This window comes from Phascolarctos cinereus, unplaced genomic scaffold, assembly GCF_003287225.1.
Source record: "Phascolarctos cinereus isolate Bilbo 61053 unplaced genomic scaffold, phaCin_HiC Scaffold_726;HRSCAF=1367, whole genome shotgun sequence".
NCBI lineage: Eukaryota > Metazoa > Chordata > Mammalia > Diprotodontia > Phascolarctidae > Phascolarctos > Phascolarctos cinereus.
The window spans coordinates 371,812,649-371,832,415 of NW_027556098.1; the positions used below are offsets into that span (position 1 = coordinate 371,812,649).

Below are 19,767 nucleotides of genomic sequence, written 5' to 3' on the forward strand. Positions count from 1 at the left end.
GGTACTCCTGACTCCAGGGACAGTGCTCTATCCACTGTACCCAATTACAATATGGGAATGGTAGGAGATCCTTTTCCAGCTTCCCCTAAAAGCTATGCTAAACTGCCTCAAGAAGAAGGCAAGGCAGATACTTGGGATTTTAGGTTAGGGAAGTTTATGACCTTCCACTAAATTCCTACTCTGGTACCATGGAAGTGACTCAAGATTCCTGAAGGTTGTTGGGTGATGGGGAGAGGAGAGAAACTACAGTAGGTGCTATCAAATTAGAAAGACTTCAGTTTGGAGCTTAGAGATATATGTCTTGGCCTCGGTACAAAGAAACTTGGACATCAGGTGGTTCAGCAGACAGTACCTTACAGTACCGAAGATTTCCGAGTTTCAGTCAATGGGAGAAGTACCAACTACACTGAAAATCACAGATACTTGAAGTACAAAGCTCATGATAAACTAGCATTAAGTTTTGCTGCTTTCTTTACCAGATCCAGCTTGTGACCTTAATGTTCCCCAAGCTCCACTCCTGACCTCCAGAGCCTGGAGCTTCAGTAAGCCCTGCAGGCCCAACAGGCCTCAGAAGCCACAGGGTTCTTACAGAGTTACTCACAGATCTTCCTGCAGTTTGCTAGAATCTTGCTTAGTCCCCAGCTGGCTCATCAAATTCTTGATCTGAGCAGCTGGAAAAAAAGAAAAAGAGAAACATTTTTAATGGAGTGATGGGCAAAGGAAGAACGTGCATTCATCACAGATGCCCTCTGCTTCTCTTATTTATCTCTTCATACCTTCCCAAATACTTATTTATGAGGAAGCATGCTGGGATCAAAACCTGGGAAAATCTATTCTAGCCCAAACTAATGACAAGGTAGCTTTTTCTCTCATAGTATAACTGTATCCTCTCTAGACATGAATTGTATCCCCCAGACAAGAGGGGCATTGTTTTGTTGCTATGAAGTAAGATTTCACCAATGCTCTCCCAGACCCACTACACTTCATTTTACCACAGATTGAAGATTACGTCAACTTTGCCAGGGACCTTATGATTCCATATTTCAGTGAGCACCAGTAAAACATCACTAGCTTGCCCTCCTCATCAAGTTTTGACTAAATCGGGGCTTCTTAAACTTTCTTCCACTTGTGACTTCTTTTCATTTTTAGACAGTGTTTGTTGACCATTGGGTGGCCTGAGGGTATACACAGTTCAAAGTGTGCACGCGTTGTGTTCAAATTCAAGGCTTCAGTGAAGCTGTATGATGCAACATGGGCTAACATTGCCAGAAACACCTCGGATTCATTACATGTTTGATTTCGAATTAATTTTTGGTCACTGTGCATTCAGAAACCTCTTACTGTTGCCAAATTTTTCACCATCCCACGTCGTGACCCACAGTTTAAGAAGCACTGGACTAGATGCAGTATTCTTATTTTTTTTTATGTCCTTCTTTCTACACTTATCTTTCCTGGCTTAATTTACCCTCCTCAAGTCTCTAGATTTCTAGGGTCTAGAGTTTGATTTTTTTTTCAAAATAGTATGTATTTTCAGATTATTTTTTTTTGTACAGTCCAACTACACAAAATTGGTGGAATCCTTCAATGCTTTGTCATGATATCATGGTGATTTTGAATTCTCAAAGGTTTTGTAAGTGAAGGATAAACCGTGGCAGGTCCTATTCAAGCTGAAATGGCTTTTCACTATAGGCCCATTTGACAGACTGTTTGTCTGTCATCCAAGGACCAGTCTAGCTAACTTAAGAAGAGACTCATCACTCAGCTGGCAACAGGATAATGAAATTTTTGGCCACAGTAACTCTCAAAGACAATCTCCTGAGTTGTAGAGAGGTTGTAATCTGACAGATGGCATGGGAGTATCCATACCAATAAAAGCACGGATTTTGAAAAATGGTAGCATCTTAAAGTATAATTTAGTGACAGCTGGCCATGATATAAGAACACTTAGAAAGAAAAGTTTCTGCACAGATCAACCATATTTTATCTTCATGTTACAACACAACTTTAAAATAGTCTTTCCCATCCTTTCTGGATTATTGTTAAAACTCCAGGTGGCTTAATGGGCCACTTGTGGGAGTGGTTGGAAGAAAGCAGAATTGAACACAACAAACTGAGTTACACAGCACAATGGATAGTGCTGGACCTAGAGTCAGGCAGACCTGATTTAAATCCTGCCTCTGACACTTATGAGTGAGACAATGTAAACAGTGTGAGATCTCTCAGTTTTGTAGATTGTTACAAACTCAAGGTTGGTTACTCTAGCCTGAATAGGCCCAAGTTTCAAGTTCCTAAAACACACATGATCTGTACTGTTACATTAGTATTAGGTAATGGCTAATGCTAAATAAGGATAAAATAGCTAGGATTGGTAGTATTATAATGAGATTCCTTGTTTCTGGGGTAGATTTTCGCGTTTTAGATTGTAAGGCTGAAATTCCTGTGCAATGGGAATTTACAGCCAGTGGTGGGTGGGTGTCTCTGTGTTAGGACTATATAACCTTTGTTCTGACCTTTGTGCCTCACCAGACGAAGCAGACTCCCGCTTCTCTCAAGAACGTAATAAAATTTTCACTTTATACCTAGAAAATCTCCGAGTGTTATTTTTGGGTAACTGTAGCACACAGTCTTTGGTGCATTGGCCAGGAAAACGTGACCAGGTGGAAGGACAGAGTTCTGGGCCTCTTGGGGTGGTGCGCCCTGCCTCTATTTTAGGCAGCCCATGCAGCTTGGAATTTCTTCCCCTTCCACCAGGTGAAGTGACCCTAAGCGGAGAGACTAGATGTGTAGTGAAAGTAAAAGGAGAGGACTCTGTGGCAAATCCCGACTGTTGGTGTGGACAGAGCAGTCAGGTAACTTGTGTGCACATGGCCCAAGGTAAGCACCTAGGGGACCCTTGAGTCAAGCGTTTACCGACTCTGGAAGGGATGCCCCGGATAGGAAGGCTCTTGGGTGACTGAGAGGTGGAGGCGACTCCCCTGTGATTGGGCGTAGGAAGGGGGGGAGGGGGGGTTCCATCAATATTGAAATGGGCAGTCTCAGTCCAAGCTGCCCTCCGCAGAGATTGAAATTAAAAGAATACCGGTAAATAGTCCCTTGGGAAATAAATTAAGTAATTGGAATGAGTTGCCAAAGTATAAAGGGAAAGATAAAAGCACCTAGGGGACCCTTGAGTCAAGCATTTACCGACTCCGGAAGGGGTGCCCCAGATAGGATAAAGGGAAAGATAAAAGAAAAATGATTAAATATTGTTGTTTTGTTTGGGGTAATAAGGATATTGGGAGTGGCGCGATTTGGCCCTATTATGGCTAGGCCGAAGACTGGGTGTGCCAGAAATTAAATTTATTTGTGAATGAAAAGGATCCTGTGGACCCGCAGGAAGTGATATATGCTGGTTTATGGCTTCCAGGGAGCAGGATGTTTTTGAGTGAAAATAAATCTAAGAAGAAAGAGGATAATAAGGAGGAGGAGGTAGTGTCTCAGGAAGGGTGGGGATCCATTGTCGGCTCTTCCACCCCCCCTATGCAATACCCCCTCAGGGGCCGGCGGTTCCGGCTTCCCAAGCTCCACAGAGGGAGGAGGAGGAGGAGGAGGAGGAAGAGGTAATCCAATCGATACCTTCTCAAGGCCCACATACACCTCTGAGAAGGGAGTTAAGGCAGTTACAAAAAGACCTTGAGAGTTTCCCTCTCGGGTCTCCAGATCCAAAGATTCCTGAGGCAAAATTATACCCTTTGAGGGAAGTTCCCACTGCTCAAGGGGTAATAGGATATGTAAATGCTCCCCTTAGTACCACAGAGGTGAGACACTTTAAAAAGGAAATGAAATCCTCAGTGGAGGACCCCACAGGGTTAGCTGATAAATTTGATCAGTTTTTGGGACCAAATCTATTTACTTGGGGTGAATTAATGTCAATTTTAAATGCCCTGCTGTCCCAAGAAGAAAGGGGACTAATAAGGGGGGCAGCTATGAGAGAATGGGACCGAAGGGGTGGGATCCATTGTCGTCTCTTCCCCCCCCATGCAATACCCCTCAGGGGCCGGCGGTTCCAGCTTCCCCCCAAAAAAAATTATAATAATAATAATAATACTGTATTATTTAGGTTATATGATTGGTAGGGGATTTCTGATAAGTTTCTCGCTTTTGGATTCTCCATGTCATTTTGTTCTATGTTTGTCTGTGTCTGTGTGAATGATGGTCTGTGATTAATGTCTGTGAGTTGTTGATCCTTTACTGCCAGGCAGCCAAGGGCTGCAACTGGATTCTGAAATACTGCTAGTAACTTTCTCCCCTTCCCCCCCCCCTCCCTAATTCCCGGTAGCGGGTGGATGGGGGAGAGAATGGGAAAAAAATATACTTTATTATTTAGGTTATATGATTGGTAAAAAGCAAGTTGAGGAGGATCGTCAAAGTGTCAGGTCAGAATTAGAAAGAAACAAGGTATGTGCAGTTTTAAAGGGACTTTAATCAAAGTCCATCAGAGGGATAATTAGGTAGAAGGAAGGCAAGAAGGTTTAAGCATGTAGGAGAGAGGAGTATGTGTAGGAAGCTTAAGGAAGGTATAATTTATTTGCACAGTGTGAATAGAGGTTTTGAAAATAAAAAGGTTTGGAAACTCTTGAAGAGTTGTTGGAAAATATTCTCTTCCTAAGGTGGATGGAAGAGAGAGAGATAAGGAGGAAAGGAGAGTGCTCAGATCAAAGGGAGGCAGGCTAAATAAGTCTTTAACCATTCCCTGCCTTATATAAAAGAGAAAAGTTTTTGAGCACCAGAACAGGAACAAAAGGTAATTTACGGGCAGCCAGAGGCTGTGCTGACTGAAATGTGATGTTCATAATTTATTACATTGTTTGGTATTAAGATAAATTGGGAAAATGTAAGAATCTGCAAACTGTTAAACTTTGGTATTGTTATGTCAAGTGGCTTTTCATAATTTGAATGTTATTAAAGTAAATTGAAAGAAACCACACACACACACACACACACACACACACACACACACACACACACATATATATATATATATACATATTTCTGAATTTTCTTATGTGATGTAATCCAGTAAGCAGTTGTATTAGTTATGTTGCTGGAAGGGCAATTTCTTTTATAATCTGGAATGTTAAATTAATTATGAAATCAGAGAAAAGAGAAAAAGGAATGAACTTGGCTGTTGGGGCATTCTATATGATCTTGTTTTGTAACATTTCCTTTTAAACACTGTAATTTAAGAAAGTACAACATTTCCAAATTTTGTTTTTATTTTAAAGGGAATTTTTAGTTAAAATTGTTTTGCTATCATTTATGAAATTTGTAAGATTGTTAACTAAGTTAGTTGGGGTTACTGTTTGCATTCGAAAACCTAAAAGGGTTAATTAATTACTGTATGTGGAAAGAAGGAGATAGCGTACAGCCTTATCAGGTTGGTTCTGCCCATTCAAGGGCACCAGTATCAGCCCTCTCTCAGGGCCGTGGCAATTCTCTTTATTTTGTAAACTTGCCAAGGTCCCTGGAAACAAGGAGAAAAGAACTTGTTAGGATTATGCAGTTCCTAGACAATGAACTTAGCTTGCTGAGAATTTGCAAGTGTCTAGAAATTATTTTTAATGATTGGCTTTTATACCAGGACAAGTTTAAATTTGAGAAGGAAAGATATTAAGCAAAATCTCTTATGTATGTGAGTCCTGGTAAATTTTTATTGCTTATTGCAATTCTATGAGAGCAAAATTAACTGTTATCTGGCTTTAAGCTGTGATTAGTGAGACTTGCTGTTTGAGGTAAAAGGCTCTTGGGACTATAACTAATTTTGTTTTGAGTTTGAATTTGGATATAGTTGTCTGCATTAAAATCAGTATCTGAGAGAGATGCCAGTGAATGTGATTCTGTACTGGTAACAGGTGGAGGTAAATGTGACTCATCTGGGAAAAAGCTGAGGGGACAATCTTAGCCTCAATCTAGGATGGGATCCTCCTGGCTCAGTTTCCCCATTGTGTTCCTTTGGAAAGGAATGTTTCCCACCTGACTATTTCTGAATCTGGCTATGAGGAGAAACAGATACTGCATGATTGGAGAAACTGTGACTCTATCTGAATTTAAACAAAGTTAAGGATATTTTATCTTGTTATATTTGATATGTCACATGTCCCTGCTCTTTTTCCTTCTGTAGTAAGTTTCTATAATCAGAAGATTTTGTAAGTACAGTAACAAAGTTGCTAAAATAATTGATTATGGAACATCTTAGATTACTATAGAACTGGGACTAGTGCTCCTGTGTGTTCCTATCTGAGTTAGGGTCCTTTAATTCTTGGTAATGGTATGGAGTTAGGACAATTTTTATTTTGTAAATGCCATCAAAGAAACATGGCATGACTAAAAGTTTAAGATTTTGTATATATACTGTGTTAAAACTGATTATTTAATATATTTATGCATGTACTAGAGCCTGTTATTAACCCCTTAGCGAAATCTCATCCTCCTGGTGAGGAAATTAATAATGGATTAATGTAAAATATAAGACACTGGGTTCTGAGGTGAATTTCTTAAACATGACAATTGACCATGGTTCCAATTTTGAGTTTGTAAAATGATCAGGGTTATAAGGATTAGAAATGGTAATTTAAAATTGTGCTAAGGTCACTTTTGCAGGAGAATGGACAGAAAGTTGGTTCCTACAAGAAGACAAGATGCTGAGATGCTGTGCTGGAGATGGCTGGAACAAACACTAACGACCAGAAGACATCATTGATGATATCCCCTGCCAGACAGCTATATAGGAAAAGATTTTTTTGAATTTTAAAGGGACTAATTGCTCAAATTCCCCCTCTAGGGTTTCCTGTTCATAAACTACAAGTAGGTGATTGGGTATATGTTCGATCTTGGAAAGATGAAAAATCAACCCCGAATTGGGATGGGCCCTTTCAAGTACTTTTAATATCTGAGACTGCAGTTCGCACCCAGGAGCGGGGTTGGACCCATCACACCAGAGTAAAAGGACCAGTGGCGCCTCCTTCATCTGAATGGACTGCTGAAAAACGTTTTTGGACTGGAAATTGTTATATTGGATTAGTGAGACCTAAATTCTTTTTCTTACTAGAACAAGAAGAAAAGCAGTTAGGGAAACAACTATATGATGACCTTGAAAGAGATTGGAGGTCAATCGATTCATCAATAGCATCTACAGAAAATGCTAATGGTTGGGGAATGGTTGGCCCCTGGAAAGGATAACAAAAGAATATGGACAAGCAACCTGGGCACAAGATGGAAGTTGGGGGTACAGGACCCCGATTTATTAAATAGATTAATTAGGTTACAGGCTGTTGTAGAAATTATAACTTATCAGACTACCAAAACTACTGATTTACTTGCAACTTATGCCGAGCAGAGCCGGGAGGCTATTCTGCATGTAGACTAGTATTGGATTATTTGTTAGCTGAAAAAGGAGGTGTATGTGGGAAACTGAATTTGTCAGCATGTTGTATAAAACTAGATGATGCAGGACAGGCAGTCAAAAATATTAACAAAGAAATTAGAAAATTGGCCCATGTCCCGGTTCAAATATGGTCAAATCCCTTTAACACCACTTGGTGGTCCTGGTTTGGGGGTAGTTGGTGGAAACAACTCCGCTGGTTTGTGCTAATAGCTTTTAGTTGGATTATTTTACTTCCTATATACATACCTTGTATAATTCAATTAGTTACTAAGTAAGTAAAAGATAGCATTGCTAAAATGATTACTACTGCCTCTGATAATACTAGAATGTTGCTTTTGCAGGGATAGGGTTGGGTACCTATTGCAGCATCAGAACAAGAGGATCCTGATAGGAATGAAGGAGAGTTAGATAAAGTGCAGGAGATGATGTTACAAAATTTTGAAGAGATCTCAGTAAGATAAAAGCGGAGGTACTTGAGTGAGACAATGTAAACAGTGTGAGATCTCTCAGATGGACTGAGTGTTAACAGTTTTGTAGACTGTTACAAACTCAAGGTTGGTTACCCTAGCCTGAATAGGCCCAAGTTTCAAGTTCCTAAAAAACACATGACCTGTACTGTTACATTAGTATTAAGTAATGGCTAATGCTAAATAAGGATAAAACAGCTAGGACTGGTAGTATTATAATGAGATTCCTTGTTTCTGGGGTAGATATTCACGTTTTAGATTGTAAGGCTGAAATTCCTGTGCAATGGGAATTTACAGCCAGTGGTGGGTGGGTGTCTCTGTGTTAGGACTATATAACCTTTGTTCTGACCTTTGTGCCTCACCTCGCTTCGCTGGGACTGCCGGACGAAGCAGACACCCGCTTCTCTGGAGAACGTAATAAATCTTTCACTTTATACCTAGAAAATCACCGAGTGTTATTTTTGGGTAACTGTAGCACACACTTATTATCTTTGTGACCCTGGGTAAGTAACTTATTCTGTCTGCCTTAATTTCCTCATTTGTAAAACAGGGATACTGATAGCATTTATCTTCTAGAATTCTTGTGAAAATCAAATGAGATAATATTTTAAAGTGCTTTGCAAACCTTAAAGTACAATATAAATGCTAGTTATTATTCATGAATTAAATTAAAATTTCTGCTGTTACAAATTCATCTTATAGTTCAATATCCTTCAAATTTATAGAATTTGGGGTCACTAGGCCACTGATTTATACCTGATACTGTCATCAAGCTGAAGTGCCCAAATCCCCTCCCTTCTATTGCCAAAAACATGCTAATTAATATCCATTAACGAGTAATACTTTGCTATGGTCAATAAAATGTTATTTATAACAGCACCAATAGCTCCCTCCCCAAAAGTTCTCCTTTGATGCTTCTTGTGGCTTCTAGAGGCTATGCTAGCGCATGCAAGCTCTGAGAGTTTCTACAGTAAGCTGAAAAGGCTCTGAGAATGGTCCCAGGCCATAAATTGTCTGATGGCCCAAGACCAAGATAGGTAAAAAACAAAAAATGACCATCATCAGCAGGCTAACCACAAAGGATGAGTTATTTGGCCGTTGTGACCCATGGAACAGGCAAAAGATATAAAACAACTCCTGGTTCTGTGTGGCTTTTTTCCAAGATGACAGAAAAGAACCAGTTATTTTAAAGAGTCTATGATATGCCACTTGCTGATGCTTAATGTTGAAATGTCCGTCCATGACTGATTCATTACTGGAGGAACTTCCCGCAATCATATTGCCATTCTTGCTCTAAACAGAAGCAAAGAGGAAGGACTGTTTCCAGGTTCTCCCCGGGGGCCAAATAAAGGAGCTGATGAGGTTGTTTGCACTGTGCTCCCAAAGGCATGAAGAAATAGCATTTCATGGGTCACCTGTTCATTGCAAGTAGTACCCAGGATGAAAGGGACAAACTAAGAAAAGTCTGACAAGATTCAGCTAGATCGACATATACCTTGGTACTTGGTAAATTCAACTGAAGAGAGAAGGCAGTAAAAAATACTATTCAACATTAAGAAATGAAAGTGTTGTCGTACTTGATAATGCTACAAGAATGCAAATGGAAAACAAGTCCTTGCAGAAGATTCTGTATATAACCCTCTGCCTTCCTTACCCAACGAGCTATCCCTTTAGTAATCAAGATTAAAAGAGAAAGAACAAAAATCAGTTTGGCAAAACTAGCCAATTTCAATCACCTCTTCCAGTAGATGCAAGCTATACCCCTCATCCCCTACCCCTGCAATGAAAGGAAAGAGATGCATTTTCTCCACTCTGGGGCCAAACTCGGCGATCATCATTTCATTTGTTTCTTTTTGTTCTTTCTAGCTACACTGTTGTAGTAATTGTGCAGGCTGCTCTCTTGGTTCTGTTGGATCCCTCCAAAATCAGTCACACAAGTCTTCTCTGGACTCTCTGAATCCTCCTCATTTATTATTTGGAGCAATTTTTCATATTGTTGATAGTTTGCAATTCTTTTGAATGTTGTTCATATCCCTTCACTAATAACAGAGACAGAGTGTGCATACAGATTGGTAGTTGCTAATATCTTTCTCAATCATCTTTTTTGGGTAACAGTATCACTCATGATAACCATTAATATCACCAATGACTCATTTCAGGGGGAAATCTTCCCTCTGAGATGCACTGAAAATTAATATCTAGGAACAGCTGAACAAATGTGGTATAAAAATATAATAGAATATTATGTTATAAGAAACAATGAAGATGAAATAGATCAGAAGATTTGTACTAACTGATAAACAGTGAAGTGAGGAGAACAAAGAAAATACTGTGCACAATGACTACAATAAGGTAAATGTCGTGAACACTAAAATAAAACTGAACACTGTCATTGTATTGACTAATACTAGCCCCATGGAACAGGTGAGGAAACCTCCAACCCTGTCTAGGTGCAGCTGGTGGCTCAGTGAGTACCTGACCTGGAGTCACAAAAACTTGAGTTCAAGCATGACTTTGGATACTAACTATGTCATTCTGGGAAAGTCACTTCACCTCTATCTGCCTCAGTTTCATCAACCATAAAAGGAGAATAATAATAGCGTTTATCTTCCAGGGCTGTTGGGAGGATCGAATGAGATAATATTTGTAAAGCGCCAGGCACAGTGCCTGGTGCAGAGTAGGGCTTAACAAATGAATGTTTCCTTCACTCCAATGGAAAACTGAGAGACTATGGTTTTGGTTACTTCTATTGGTTTGACTTAACTGCTTTTCTTTGCTATAAGGGATGGGAAGTTGAGGGTGGGAAGGTAAACCGAGAGGAAGGAGTACACTTGGAAATGAATGTGATTCCAAAAAAAACTTTTTCGTAAAAAGATAACTAACTGCTAACGCATGACAAAACAAACAAACTATGAGAATGGTCTGTCCAGTATAAGGGTATGCTTGATGAAATCATAAGAAAGGTAAAACCATTTCCACAGCAGAACACACCTTCACAGTCTCAGACTTGATCAACAGGTACAGAGAACACGAGATCTCATCTTTTCATTATTCGTTCGTTATGAAAGATCGATGGACTCAGTCAAACAAAAAGAAGACTCAAAGGCTCTCTTTCTACGAGTATCTTCTGTGCATATATTAAGACTGTACTCTGACAGGTATGATCACGGAGATGGACAGAGGTGCTCTCAACGAAGCAGCCATTGAGTGAGGCATAAAATAGGACACATAGGCCCGTCAAAGAGGTTCGCTAGCACCAGTGTTTAGAGAACATTCTAGTCAGAATCCAAGTAGAAGAAGGTTTCTATAGATGGTGAGATTCTTCTGATGCTCTTTTTTTGAGAATAGCACTATGCTGATTGAAGCCTTTTCCATATTATAGGGCTTCTTCAATGAGGTCTATGGTCACTTTAAAGAGATCAGCCTAGCAATTTATGTAGGAAAAAAACAACTGAAGGATGAATGTAAATTGCCCAGATTATGACACAGGTTAGATAGGAAGCTCATTAGTACACACAGCTTGGGCACGTACTACCAAAAGACAATTATTAGCCCCCAGAATTGAACAGGAAAAACAGAATCACCTGTATTCCATTTAAGAAACTGTAGTGCTTTCAATGGAAATGTTACATGACTACAAACTATTGAGCCCAAGATGATCTCAGAAGAATCAAAATTATAGGTGACATAAAATGGTAATGGAAAGATTCATGGTAGGTATATTTATCAGCAATGACATATGCCAGAAGTAGCACAAAGCACATCAAGATCATTGTGTTTCGTTGTTCTGCTGTTTTCAGTCACGTCCAACTCTTCATGACTCTATGGACCACAGCATACCAACACAGTCCATGGGGTTTTCTTGGCAAAGATACTGGAGTGGTTTTCCACTTCCTTTTCCAGCTCATTTTACAGATGAGGAAACTGAGGCAAACAGGGTAAAGTGACTTGCCTGGGTCATACAGCTAGTTGTCTGAGGCCCAATTTGAACTCAGATCTTCCAGACTCCAGGTCCAATGTTCTATCCACTGCACCACCTTGCTGCCCACATCAAGAACCTGTATGACTCTAAAAAAGACGTGTGCTCCATATAGCAAGGGATTACAGGGAGACAGCCTGAGTGCTGCTCTAATATCTGTGCAGTATTTAAAAAAAAAAAGGCTTCCAAAACACTGGATGAGAAAATCTATTGAGTACTGATAGAAAGTTACAATTATGGCAGAAAATGGAAAAGTGAAGAAGGGTTACAATCAGCACAGATGCAGGGAGAAGCACCTCACCCAAAAGATAAGAAATCAGAGCTATGGCAGTAGTCAAGCAAATAGAGGCTGACCTTTGTATTTAAATCTTGAGATTCAGAAAGTGCTTTCCTTGCAATTCCCCTCTGAGGTGTGTGAGACTGTCCCCATTTTATAGACAGGGAGGCTGCATGGCAGTGGATAGAAGGTATCAGGAAGACTGGGTTCAAATTTCACCTCTGACACATTCACTTATTTTCTCTGACCCACAGCTTCCTCACCAATGATAAAGGGCAGGAGCTACACAGGCTAAAACCTCAGCTCTGAGACCCTAAAACTGACTTCATATGGTCGAATTCTGCTACCAAGAAAGCAGGCTCGGGGCAGCTAGGTGGTGCACTGGTCCTGGAGTCAAGAAGACTGGGTGACCCTGGCCAAGTTGCTTAAAACCCCAACTGCCTCCAAAAAAAGAAAAAAAGCAAGAAAGCAGGCTTTCTTCAGAGCCCAAAGAAGACATGCGAATAGCTCACATGGTTTAGAATAACTTCACATGTACTAAGCACGCAGGGATGCACAGCTTCATTGTTTGGCGATGCTACAGAACAGGGAGAAGATAACAATGTTCAGCGATTCTGCATGTTCTTGGTGAGAACATATGGCTATAGAGTTCCTTTAAATCTTGAGCTTTTCTAGATTCCTTTCTAGAAACTATGGTAGGTTTGGATGGTTTTGTTGTTCTCCAATTCAACATTCTTAAGTGCCTAGTGTGTGCAAAGGATAGTGCTAGGCTCTTTAGATAGAAAAGAATGCACAGGATCACTTGCTAGTTGGGGTGAAAGAACTCTTTCTCCTTTGACATATATAGTCATTCATTCAATAAGCATTTATTAAGTGCTTACTATGTGCCTGAAGACTGGAAAGGGAAGAGGAAGGGCTTGAATGCCAAACAGAGCATTCTCTATTTGCTTCTGGAGGCAACAGGGATCCACTGGAGTTTACTGAGTAGGGGATTAACATGATCAGACTCCTGAGGAATAGCCAGAGCAAACACTCGCCCATATTAAATCATGAGAATGGACAAGCCTTGATCAGAACCCAGCTACTTAGAACCCTCAGTGGACCTGGCCTCTTTCTCTGTCTTCAACTTTACACATCTATGGTCCAAGTCTACCTGCTGTTTCTCACACACGGAGCTCCATCTACCCTCTGCTATTCCCAATGCCAGGAATGCTTCTTAGACTCCCTGGCTCAGCTCCCACTGTCCTAGCAGCCAGTGACTTCCCTTCTAATTTGTATATATCTTGTATACACCTACATATGTATATGTTGCCCTGCCTATTAGAATACAAGCTCTTTTAGGGAAAGGGCTGTTTTTTGCTAATTTTTTTTAAATCCCCAAACTTAGAAAAGTACTTAGCATATAGTAAACCCTAATAAAAGCCTGTTGATTGATTAATCCGTTGTAAATCAAAAAATGTACAAAGCTACAACTATTGTCCACCCAACTGAAAGCACTCTGCAGGATAAGTTTTACTCTGGATTTACTTATTACAAGCTAATGGTCAGGATTTCCTGTTTTAAAAAAAAACCCAACTCTGATTATCAGAAATCAGATGATCCAAAACAATCCAGTGACAGGATTTCCTATTTTTAAAAAACCCTGATAATCAGAAACCAGAAGGTCCAAACCAATACACATGCAAGTTCCTCAGTTGCGCCACATTCCTTTTAAAGCTATTTATGTATATTTTAGGCATGAGGACATCTTAACTTCCTCTATCACTAACATCTCATTCAAAGCAAGGACTGGCTAAAAACTTTTGAAAGACTAAGAATAAAATCATCGGGCAGTCACAACAGCTGATGTCTCAGTTTCATTATCTGTAAGATGAGATTAGATGATCTCTAAGAATATTTTCAGTTTTAACATCCTATGATTCAAATGAGGATCTGTTCTAAAATAAATATATTTCCTATAATTCAACATCAGGGCTTCAGAAAGTAACAGTCTCCAAATGAACTCTGATCCATCCAAAACATAAAGCCCATTGACAGGAAAGATACTGATAACAGCTCTCCAGCATCTGAACCACCAGATGACTCAGTATCTTAAGAAAAAATTGAAGCACATTAGTCAGATTATGGACACAAAAACATATGTGGTAATTATGACCCTGCAACTTCCCAAATAGACCAGCATGGAAATTAAAATTGCATTTTCAGTTAAAAAACTGCAATTAAAATTACCAGGAAGAAAAGAGTTAGCAGCGTTACTACAACTGTAAACATCTTAAATGTGGATGCTGTCTGGCTCTAACAAAAACTAGAAACAGGCAACATAGGCACAATGTCTCCTGTTTATCCTATTATCAAATTCAAAGGACAAGAAATAAATTTTTGAGCATCACGGTTTCAGTGAAGTGAAGCATAATATGGTAAGTGTGGTAGGACAGGGAACTGTGCAGAAGTTTGGGACACGTGAACTTAGCCAGATGACAAATGAGCAAACAGTTAAGGTATTCTTCCTATTTCATCTCTGAACAGCATCACAGATTCTCTACAAAGAGCTGCAAGGGAGGACAGACACTTCAGACAGAACTGCTGAGGGTTAAAAGTCAGAATAAGAGAAAAGTAAAAGGATCCTAGGATGGTAGTTGGCAAGAAGAAGCTGGGTGGAAAAGAGTTCCCCATTCTCAAATTTGTCTTAAGTGAGAAAAAATAAGTTCCACTCATTCACCTGAATTAGTAACATTTATGGACCTCTAACATTGTTAATCAAGAAATGATAACAATGTTACTACTTGCTTGCCAATCTTCCCCAGTGAGAACTAACTCTGGGTAATACTTAAAATAGACTTTAGTCCAATAATTATACCGGCACAGCTTTGTTTTACCATAACTTTAACCAAATCCCCGAGACACAAAATGGGATACTAAAATCAAAGAACAAGAAATTAAATATATGATATAAAAATGAGCAAGATTTAAATGTCAGAAGACCTAAGTCTGAGCCCCAGCTCTTTCACTTATTAACTCTGTGATGTTGGCCAGCCCTTTAACATAGCCAAGTCTCAATTTCAACACTAGTAAAACAGGAATAATATTTGCACTACACACCTCACAGGGTTGTTTTGAAACTGTAAAGTACTATATAAATGAGAGTTATTAGTAGCTTATCATAGCATCCTGTCACTAAAGTCATCTTCCAGTATCTCATCATGGCATGGAGGTGACCCCGAATTTTCAAAGCCTAGGCTAGTGGAATACAACCTCAAGGAAGTCTCTCAAACCCAGGGATCATATTTTTATTGTCCAAGGACCACTTTGGGCAAGTTGGGTGAGGTTTATTGCCTATGAATATGATTTTTCTACTACAGTAACTTCTGGGGACTATCTACTAAGTCGTGAGAGAGCTGTACTTTATGTATATTGAAATATATGAACCCTATAACAGGGCTTTGAGGTTAACTTGTACTACAGCCATCTCTAAATGCAACTGGGAAAATCAGCTAGTGAGTTTAGCAGCTTTAACTTTATTTGATTCACAGAATTTCTATCTACTACGTACTGCTTCTTGTTTTCTAAACAACTAATTAAATGCAAAGCAAAGTTTGACACAGTTCGTTCTTTAAACTCCAGTATAAGGTAGTAGAAATAGCACTGATCTCTGGATCAGAAGACTCAGGTTTGAGACCAAGGTTCCAGCATATACAAAGTGAAGATAATACTTTATTTCCTTATAAGATTGTTGTGAGGAAAGTTTTTTGCAAATCTTAAAGGATTATAAATATACTGTTAATATTAATTGGTAAATATAATCATTCAAGATCAATTACTACTAATGACTAGCCTAGGAATATAGCTCCAATCACTAAAACACATAAAAGTAATGCACCCACCTTTACCTACAAAGATGACGCTACTTGACCTGGTGTCGGTAAGATACATACTTTTAAATTGTTGGGTTTTTTTCCCCTACATAGCGGATGGATTACATAATGAGGAAGTAAGACAAGTCACAAGCACAACACCTCTAATTGTGGCTTGACATATACTCCTATGTCGTTTGGAGTCAGTCACTAAACTTCTCTGTATATTAAATTCATTTCAAGAAACAGCTAATAAGACCAATCGAAACCAAATACTAGCGGCTGCTGTCTAATAGCTAGATTGATTATGAAGAAATCTCTGAATCTTAAGCTGCCAAGGTAGATTAATAAGACAAACTGTACTCCTTGAATCTTGGGCTGCCAAGGGAAATTAATAAGACATGTTCAGCACTCTTCAGAAACAAACGAAAAACAAACCCATAGTCTCTGTATCCCTGGACATACTACCAGTTCTACGACTATGAAATTCACCAGGTGTTTTAAGTCATACAACCTTCACTTCACCTTAACTGACATTTAAGTTGAATTCCAACTGGTTCAGTACCATAGAGAATACAGAATCGGAAGCTAAACTATTATACAAAACCTGAACCGAACAGACCGTAAAGGACAAATAGGGTGGCTCTGGGAGAAAAACTAGGTGCTTGGTTAAACGAGGCAGCCCCCAGGACCAGACTCAAAGCCACAGCATCTATGGGCCCAGGAAGGCAGGTTGTGGTGGCCAGAACCCTGGATTTGGAGTGAGAAAACTCGGGCTCCAAGTCCTGGCTGATTCTGACACTTACTCCCGGTGTAACTTTGGCCTTGCCCCTTCCCTCCTCTAGGCCTCAGTTTCCCCACCTGTAAAATGAGGTCTCTGACCTGCCGACCAATGAGAAGCAGTCAGCTGTAAATTAGCCCTTAAGTGTGGCCCAGAGGGAAGGCCTCCTCCGGCACTTCCTCGAGGGGGGACTCGGGGAAGGGGGAAGGGCGGAGCAGGTAGGTGAGAAGGGGGCTTGGGGCGGCGCCCCCCGGGTAGACAGCCTGGGCCTGGAGCTGGGCCGGGGTGCCCGGGTTGGCCCTCACCGCTTCCACGGCCACACCCATTGTGGTCTGGGCGCAGGTAGGGGCCCTGGCCCGCCCCCTCGGGTCCCCGGCCTGGCAGCCCTCGGCCCCCACTCACTGGCGTAGCTGATCCTCTGGATGTGGCCGCAGCAAGTATTGAAGATGCTGTCAAAGTCCCGGGGCTGGGGGCCCTGCGGGCCGGAGGGCCCCGCCGCCCGGTACATGTCTAGGGGCCCGTACGACATGGCGAGGGCTGCCTGGCCGGGCCGGGGTCGATCTGGACCGATCTCCAGAAGGAAGAGGACCCGCCGACCAGTGACAGGGAGGAGGAGGAGGAGGAGGAAGATAGAGCCGCGGTGGGGGGGAGGACAGCGGTGGGAGAGGAGGAGGAGACAGCTGCGTGCGCACCCAAGCCTCGCGCTGCGCGCATGCGCCCGATGCGCCCCGCCCTCCCTGCGGTTCACGTGACGCAACGTAAGAATGTGCGTTGGGGGCGGATATTGGGAGAGGTTTATAGAGCCTTGGCTTGTGGGGTCATTATGGTTCCCGAGTTTACTTTGCATAAAACGGAATTGGGGCCTCGGCAGGGAAGGGTCCGTCACAGGGAAGGTATCCGATCCAGCACCCCTCTTCCCTGAGAGCCCCGTGTGGGCAGCCCCCGCTCGCCCTCCCCACCCATGTAAATATCTGTCTCTTCGTTTCCGCCCCAGAAACGGTGACCTCATTGTCCTCGGGGAGGGGCTCGGCATTCCAGGGGTACCGGGCGGGGAGGCAGGCCCGGGCTGAAGTGGCCGCGGGTGTCACTGTGTGTGGGAAGGAGCCGAGTGACTGAGGACCAGTCACCCCCTTGGCCTGCGGTCAGGCAGGCGGAAATCCCTCTTCGGATGCTTGCTGTGTGTGACGCGGGGCAGGGTACCCCCCCCCATCCCCTCCTCCCCTTGGTGTTCAGTCGTGGCCGACTCTTGCGGTTTTCTTGGCAGAGACACTGCAGTGGTTTGCCATTTCCTTCTCCAGCCCGTTTTACAGATGAAGAGCTGAGGCAAACAGGATTAAGTGACTTGCCCAGGGTCATCCAGCTAGCACAAGTGTCTGAGGCTGGATTTGAACTCAGAAGATGTCTTCCTGACTTCAGGCCCGGGGCTCTGAGCACTGTGCCACCTCGCCGCCCTCCTAACATCCCGTATTAAATGATAGCCTCAGAGCCGCAGGCTTTGGCTAGCAGAAGTAGATATGCTATTCTTGATCATAATAGTTTTCTTTCAACGAACCCGATCCCACGCCATCCACGTTATAAAAAAGCAACGCACCTAGATAGTAAATGTGGCCAAGGACACGAATTCTGTATGTGGATTAGGGATCGAATTGCCCCTTGGTGCTGCAACATGGGGAATGGGGAAGTCGGTCCCCACCGCTTTAGTGAACAATCAGCATGGTCCAGTGGAAAGTACTAGATTTGGATTCACAAGTCACTTCAGTTTTTTTATCTGTAAAATGAAGAGGTTGGATTTGGTGACCTTTAAAATCCCTTCAGTTCCAAATTTGTATTCGATATACAGAATTACAAACCTTTGATCCTGTCAGGAAAGTTTGCTTCCCATTTTTTGCCCTGTTCCAGATGCCTCAGACACACTAGTAAATTTGTATTTCAAAACTGGAAACTTAGAGATCATCTAATCCCAGCAATTTTATTAAAAATTTTGGAGTATTTTTTTTTCTATTTTAAAAGAATATAATGGGGCTGCTAGGTAGTGCAGTGGATAGAGCATTGGCCTGAAGTCAGGAGGACCTGAGTTCAAATTCACTCTCAGACCAAACACTTGACACTTGCTAGGTGTGTGACCCTGGGCAAGTCACTTAACCCCAAATGCCTAAAAAGTTAGAAAATAAAAAAGAATATATTTAGCTTATAGGAGTAGAAATGACTTGCCCAAGGTCACAAAGTACCAAAGATAGGACTAAAATCCAGGTCACCTAATTCAATTCTGCCATGTTGATGGAACCAAGTATGCCTTTTGAAAGAGCCCAATATTAGAACAGGTTAAAACATGAATATTGCAGATCTCCCTGCCTTAAAATACATTCCCTACTATGCAAATGAGTTTACATAGGGTGGTTTGGGGGATGCTGATTCACACTAGAAGACCAAAGTCACAATGCCCATTATACTCTGGTATTAATGCAATAGCTAGCATTTTTATATTTTATTTATTTTAACGTCTGTTTTCTCAAATTTTGAGTTCCAAATTCCCTCCTTCCAGCCCTCTCCCACCCATTGAGAAAGCAAGTAATATGACATCAGTTGTACACATGAAGTCTTGCAAAACATATTTCCATATTGCCATGTTGCAAAAAAACAAGAAGAAAAACTAAGTGAAAAAAAATATGCATTGATCTGCACTCCGTTCATCACTTCTCTCTCTAAAGGTAGACAGCATCTTTCATTGTGAATTCTTTGGAATGCTCTTGGATCACTATTGATTAGAGTAGCTAAGTCTTTCAGGGTTGATCCCTGTTACAATACTATGTTATGTTATGTTACGGTGTATGATGTTTTCCTGGTTCCACTCACTTCACTTTAATAGCTAGCATATAGCACTTCAGCAAAACACTAAAGCAGGGGTGGGGAACCTGTGGCCTCGAGGCCACATGTGGCCTTCTAGGTGCTCAGGGGCAGCTTTGTCTTGACCGAGTCCAAGTTTTACAGA

The 19,767-nt window shown here is 41.3% G+C and overlaps 1 protein-coding gene across 1 annotated transcript in view; it reads right to left on the minus strand.

Annotated features, from left to right (window-relative positions):
- The window catches only part of STX12 (syntaxin 12), a 35,450-nt gene extending 17,972 nt beyond the window's left edge, over positions 1-17,478 (minus strand). Inside the window, exons 1-2 of the mRNA XM_020983277.2 lie at positions 17,181-17,478; positions 602-671 (exon numbers count right to left, since the gene is read on the minus strand). Coding sequence (XP_020838936.1) covers positions 602-671; positions 17,181-17,307 — 197 coding nt within the window. The 5' untranslated portion in view covers positions 17,308-17,478. The remainder of the gene's footprint in view (positions 1-601; positions 672-17,180) is intronic.
- Between the last annotated feature and the right edge of the window lie 2,289 nt (positions 17,479-19,767).